This window comes from Echinops telfairi, unplaced genomic scaffold (assembly GCF_000313985.2).
Source record: "Echinops telfairi isolate 266 unplaced genomic scaffold, ASM31398v2 ScPeMD7_7475;HRSCAF=8513, whole genome shotgun sequence".
Lineage (NCBI taxonomy): Eukaryota > Metazoa > Chordata > Mammalia > Afrosoricida > Tenrecidae > Echinops > Echinops telfairi.
Genome location: NW_022111379.1, coordinates 31,410,674 through 31,417,314, shown reverse-complemented (window position 1 = coordinate 31,417,314; position 6,641 = coordinate 31,410,674). Strand labels below are relative to the sequence as shown.

Here is a 6,641-nt window from a genome sequence, read left to right as displayed (position 1 = left end):
GAGCTTGGAGAGACAGGAAGGACTCTTCCTCAGAGTTTTCCCAGCCAAACCGAGCCACTAGATTTCCATCCGGAAGGCGAAGGGAGGATGTGCAGGTGGTGGAGTAAGAAGCATGTTGCAGAACGTGACCCTGGTTCCCAGTGGGGGGTGGGGGCGGATGTGGAGGCAGACAAACCGGGAGAGGGTGTTGACGGGACGGCAGGGAGAGCAGAGCATAGGTGTGAGCAAGCCAACCGGCAGCGCCTGCGGGTCTGTGGAAGGGAGCCTCCCAACATGCCTCTGGTCTTACTGGTACAACAGCAGCAGCGATGGCCCCTCTCAGCAGGATGGGGCCTGGGAGAGGAAGGTGGGGGGGCTGGAGGAGGGGTGGAGCAGGGTTTGAGGTGACCATGGGTCACCCAGGTTGAGGAGTCAGTGGGGCCCTTGGGTCTAACACAGCAGACACCAGGTGGGCAGCTGGGGACTTGAGAGTTCTCAGCAAGCATTTGGCTGAGGAGCTAAAGGAATGGCTGTGCTGGGCCAGGAAGAGAGCCTATCAGTGAGAAGAGGGCTGCGGGACAATGCCCTGGGGAGCACTTTGGAAGGGGGGGCGGCTGGTGACGAGGCCATGACAGGGACTCTGGGGAGTAGGGAGGGAGGGCAGGTGCCCAGGAGCTGGGTTTTGCTGAAGAATTCGGTGTTGAATCCTTCAGCAAGGGTGCTGGGGTTTAAGAGCAGCTACTTTCTCTTCCCGATTTCCTGTCTTCCAACTAGGAGGCCTGGGTCCTACCTGTTGAGCAAGACCTCGCTGTGGCCTACCCTTCCCTGATGAGTCATGGGCTTTGGTCGCTCACATCTTTTCAGACTGTCCACCCCCCACACCCCACCATCACCAGGGCTGCACCAGGATTAACTGAAGGAGTGTTCCAAGTGTCTAACGTATGGCAGGTGTCAAGACTTGGTCTGTCCAGCAGTCTGGACAGCGCCTGAGTCTCATGGTCCTGCCGTGAGGAGGCTCAAGCGGGCCCCCGCTGCCACGCTCCCTCTGGCTCCTGGGCCTCGGCTCACCTGGAGTAGATGCCCTTCCTGTAACTCAGGAAGCCGTCGGTCACCTCGAAGGCAAAGCTCACCGGGTTGTAGAGGGCCACAGCCTCCACCATCGCCTCCTCGTCATTCTGCGGACAGACAGAGGGACTGATGTCGGGGCACGCAGGCCGCAGCTTCACCCACTTCCAAAATATGGCCCTGTGCCCCAAGGTGGGGGACGGAGGCCCAAAGCAGACAGGGAAGACGGGCGAGACGGGGGTTGGCCAGCTTTTGAGACAGAAGAGCCCATCCTGACCCTCACAACAATTGAAAAATGATTCGAGAGCCATAAAGGTATTGTTACACACAAATGAAATCGCCATTATCTGAATTATATCCTTAACAACGTGTCAATGTTTCTTCAGAGCCACATGCACATACCCAAAGAGCCGCATGTGACTCTGGAGAGGCAGTTTGGGCGCCGACCCAACAGCAGCCACTGGTGGCGAGCTGCCCCCCTGTCTTCCCAGAGCCCCCTTGCTGATGAGGGAGGCCCCTGGCCTGCAGTCAGCTCTTCCGTTTCCTCCCCTTCTCTGCCCCAGCGCAGGGGGGCTGCACAGTGGGCTAGCAGTGGGGAGCCACCAGCTGCTCCACAGGAGGGAGATAGGGCTTTCGATTCCCATCAAGAGTGAGCGTCTCAGGAACCCACCCGAGTTTCTACCCTGCCCTTTGGGGCCTCTATCACTCAGAATCGACTCGATGGCAGTGAGTTTAAGTTGGAAATCCCTCCTCCCACACCACTGTCCCCTGGCTGGGCCGGTTCGTGTGGAGATCCATCTCCCCTCCACCCAACTGCTCCATGGACGTCCTGCACCCTTTGGGGCAGGGGGGCGGCAGTGTGCGCCTGCTCGTCCAGTCCCCTGGTCACCCAGGAGGGTTTAGTGCCTGGAGGAATCAGAGATGGGGGTCCCGGCACCCATGGTGTACAGGATGAACAAGACCCAGGGCGTGGTGGGCACCGTGCATGGTAGAGTGGAGGGCATTGCCAAAGAAGGCCCTCGGCAGGGGGAGCTGACCCAGGGGCTGCAACGGTGAGTTCAGACGCAACAATTCCAAGGACAGTGCAGGACTGGGCAGTGTTCTGTTGTTCACAGGGTCACTATGCGTCAGAACGGAGTCAACAGCACCAAGCACCACCACCAGGCGGTGGAAACGAGAGGAGCCCGGGATTACCAGTGGACTGTGCCCCACCTCCGCCCATATGAGCTGGAATCCTCACTCCTGTAGGACCCTCAGGCATCATCCTGTTTGGACTCGGGGTTTTGTTCTGTCAATGAAATCTTACCTGAGTGGGGTGGGCTCTCCCTTTAACCAAAGGTTCCCAAACTGATTTGGTCATTCAGACAGTTCAAAACATTTGTCCGCTAGCCCATCATCCAGGATAAAGTGTAGGCATCTGCTTCTGCAGCCCACCAGGATCGCTCCGGGCCTGCTAGCTCGTCCGCTCACTCAGTGCCATCGCCCCCAACAATGTGATGTCACTGGCACGGAGAGTGACCCCACGGGGCAGGAAAAACTGCTCGCGCACGCGTGTGTTGCTGAGACTGCCAGTCTTCACGGGAGTAGATCAGGGCAAGCAGCCCACCCGTACTAACCCACTGGATCACCTGGGCTCCAGATATTGCCCTTTGAGACACGCTGGTCTAAGCAACTGCCTTTACATACACGTCATGTGAATTGTAGAAAGCTCAGATCACGCGCATGCGCACACACACACACACACACACAAAGGCCCGTCTAGAAGCCGAGGCACCCGTGGAACACCAGGGCTACCAAAACAGGAGGAATCCACAGAGCCAGGACCCCGATATGTACTTCTCCCCCCAGGACTCAGGAATAAGCTTGTGAGGCCACTGGCTGGGGTATTTGTATTGCAATAACACAAGGTTGCTAAGACACCCGGAAAACTGGGAAAGGAAGTGGGGTGGGGTTGGGTGGGGGTGGTAGCGAGCCAAGGCAGCTCCTTGGGGCCTGAGCCAGCAGGCCAGGGCTATGCAAACCCTGTCGCCACCAGGGAGGCTTACAAACCCTGGCACCTGGGCTACACCCCGCACCAAGGACATCACCACCTACAGGGTGGGTCTCCGGCAGAAGTGTTTTTTAAAGCTTTCCAGTGGGGAACAAGGGGCTTAGAGTGAGCCAGGGAAACCAAGCTCCCGGCTGACCACCTTACCGAGCTGAGCTGAGGCTGGGGGATCTGTTCTGCTGAGAGGATGGGAAGTGTGTATGTGTGTGTGTGTGTGTGGGGTACTGGGCACCCAACCCTAGGTGCTTCCAGCTCCCCGCAGAGGTGGACAGAGACCTCGCTGTCCAACAGATACCCTGGAAGCACATCTTTTCCCCCAGTTCTCTGCAGGCTCAGAAAAGATCCCATGAGGCTCTGAGATCACAAAGGCCTGTTCCCCAAGGGTGTGGGCCCGATGCTGTAAGAGGCACCATTTTCATGGCTGTTGGGAGGGGGGGGTGGTCCTGGCAGAGGACCCCCACAAGGGTCTCCTGGGAACCCCACGAAAGGGATTCCTGTCACCTCCCAGAGCAGGCAGTCCTTGGATGGGTGAGTCTGAGAGAACTAGCCCTTTTCCGAAGGTAACGCCGCCATCGAGCACTCTCCCTCTTAGAGAGGGTAGGTTGTAACCTGTGGGGCCCCGTTTCTGGAACGAGGATCTCAGTCTAAATCCAGCCTTTCACAGTCTAGCTCCGTGGCCTCTGGCAAGTCTGAAGCTCACCAAGCCTTGGTCTCCCTGGGTCATCAGGACCCTTAGCTCCGAGGGGGATTTCGAGGCGTGTCATGAGTTGGCGGCGCACCTGGAAGCACCTCCGTGGATTGGTTAGGTGTTCAGCTCCCAGAGGGCTCCATGTCGGACAGCACGGACCCCTGGCTGATCCTGGCATCGTCAGGGCCAAGCTTGGACCCCTGGCTGGTCCTGGTCTCTCCGGCCGGCTAGATGTCTGCTGCTGGTGGCTGAGGGAGGGGGGTGCACTCTGGGTTGTTCACCACAAGGTTCAACCAACCTTCGGCCTGAGAAAGGCGAGGCTTTCCACTCCTGGGAAGGGTGGCAGTCTTGGAAACAGGGGCGGCTCTACCTGCCCTACAGGGTTGCCAGGAGTCCAGATGGATCTGGCCGTGAGAGACTCGCCTGCTGGAGCATACACTTCTGGGTGGTGGTCTGCACCCCCAGGGTGCTCCTCACGTGCTCCCTTGTACACTCCCCACTGTGCATTTGTTCCCCTGGAGAGCTTCACTTCTGCACACTCTCCCACAGGACCCAGGAGTCGTGCGGGCTGTTCACAGAGACTCTAGCTCTCGGAAGATCACCTACGACTACACCATCCCATCCACTTACAGCTAGGTGTGACGGTCACTCGTCTGGGCCCCAAGAGCCAGGGCACAGCTCACCCTCTGCCCGGGGCAGTTGTTAGTCATCAGGGGGTCCTTTCTGACTCGTCGCCCACCCCCGACTTGTGCAGAGCAGAACTGCTCCTTGGGGGTCCCTGGAGGAAGCAGACCTCTTGGCTGGCCCATGTGTGGCATTGAAACTGCCAACCTTCTGGCCAGTAGTTGAGCACTTAGCCATTTGTGTCAAGCAAGGACTCCTGCCTGGGTCCTAGAGGGAGGCAGAGGACACAGAATGCAGTCTGGCTAAGCTGATGAGCACGCAGCAGGATGTGAACCTTGATGGTTTTAAGCGAGTCCAATCCGGGGGCTGTTTGTTCCTGCGGCCTAACTCAGCGTGTCCTGACAGATACACGTTCACGCGTCACTCATCTCTCATACACATCCTTACACATACACGCTGACAGGACACGCGGGGCGGGGGGGCACCACTAGAAGGTGACAGACATGAAAACGGACATGCAGAAATGAAGCCTGGCGCACACCTGGGGTGAGAACCAGGCATCCACTGCCTGTCCTGCACGTTCCCTCCCATCCTCCGCCAGGCTGCCCATCTCCGAGACCCCATGCCAGTCAAAACCTTCTAAATTCAAGCAGCCGGGAAAGGCTGCCCAGACCACTGGCCATCCGACTGCTCAGGGGACGGGCCTCTTCCTTGAATGCAGTGCGGGGTGGGGAGAAGCATCGGTACTCACCAGCGTGATGTTGGCCACCTCCTTAACAAACGCCACAGCCTGCTTGGGCTGGAACTTGCAGACCCCGTCCTGTTTGGTGGCAAAAGACACGGAGCGCAGGTTAGGGCTGCTTGGCCCAGGCGGAGGGTGACATTTACCAGACAGGCGACGATGGGTCATGTATGGGAGACTTAGAGGCAGCCTTGTCTTGAAGGAGCCCACAGTGCAGGGCAGGAGAGGGCCCTGCTGCTGCTCTGACAGAGGCGGGCAGAGCACTCCCTGGGAACGTGGCAAGGGTCTAAGCCAGCAGGGAAACACGCGGAGAGACAAAGGGTGGGTAAGGGCTGGTGTGGCGAGGAAGTGGACAGGGGTGACCAGTCCAGCAAGCAGAGGCCATGCGGGGGGTGGTATCAGTCCTTCTGTGACAGGAGTGGGGAAAAGGCCGGGGAGGACAAGAGAGGGGGCCGGGAGAGGCAGGAGCTGGAGAGGGAGAATCGACTCGTGAGCAGGAGGCGTCCGAAGAGAGAGTACAAGCAGGTAAGACTGGAAACCTGCCTTGGGCGGAGGTGGAGAGGGTCCTGAAGGGAAGGCCCAGGAGGGTGCACTTCACCTCGAAGGCCTGCGGGAGCCTTCAAAGAGTTCCTAGCAAGGCCAAGGTGTGGTCAGAGCTGGGCGTGAGAGGCGGCTCTGGCAGCCTGTGCGTGGCGGCCTAAGGGGAAGCACCTGCAGTGATGGGGGTGAAGGGGTGCAGGTGTGAGTGGATCAACGGTTGCCAGAAGGTTGGCGGAAGTGAGGGTCTGGGTCAAGGGAACCAGGCAGCCAGGGGGTTTGGAGGGAGGGTTCGTTCTGTTGTGTGCAGGGTCTCTCTGGGTGGGCACTGACTGAATTCATCCAACAACCTGCTCGTACTGAGGGGGAGTCCAGGAGAACCCGCAGGTGGAGGACTGATGAGATGCTGGGCTTTGGACAGGCTAGGGTGAAGGGACAGCGGGTAAAATTATGAGTGTGGGGCTGGGAGCACATCGTCAGCACGAGGTTGACCACATGGGCACTACCAGGTCTAGCAAGAAGGGAAGAAGTCAGAGGACGTTGGTGCAGACTCGCAGGCTGGGGAGGAGCCAGGAGAAAGCTGACATGGGGAGAGGCCTTGGGAAGACGGGCGGCCCAGGAAGGAGAGAGTGAGGGTGAGGAGGCTATTGGCACAAGAGTCCCCTGGGATTCAGTGGGCTCAGCCAGTCAGGGGATGTGTAGGAATGAGTCTGCAGGGCACAGAGAAGTCTGAGACTCCCAGCAAGGAGAAGTTCAAGGCTGGGAAGGGGAGGGGGAGGAGTGGAGGTAGGGAGCTTTGCAGACCAAGACCAAGTCAAAGCTGTTCGGAATTACCCGGCCCTGGTAGGGGTAGGCGTCTTCTGCCATGATGCCCTTGTTGTAGAGGATATACTCGAAGGCTTGGCTGGGGAGACCCCTGCAAGACACACACACAGTTGGCACCAGCCCAGATGCAGGTG

At 58.8% G+C, this 6,641-nt stretch overlaps 1 protein-coding gene across 1 annotated transcript in view; it reads right to left on the bottom strand.

The window, feature by feature from the left end:
* Nucleotides 1–6,641, bottom strand: part of CTSH (cathepsin H) — a 19,929-nt gene that overhangs the window by 2,561 nt on the left and 10,727 nt on the right. Inside the window, exons 7-8 of the mRNA XM_045285693.1 lie at nucleotides 5,155–5,223; nucleotides 1,048–1,154 (exon numbers count right to left, since the gene is read on the bottom strand). Coding sequence (XP_045141628.1) covers nucleotides 1,048–1,154; nucleotides 5,155–5,223 — 176 coding nt within the window. The remainder of the gene's footprint in view (nucleotides 1–1,047; nucleotides 1,155–5,154; nucleotides 5,224–6,641) is intronic.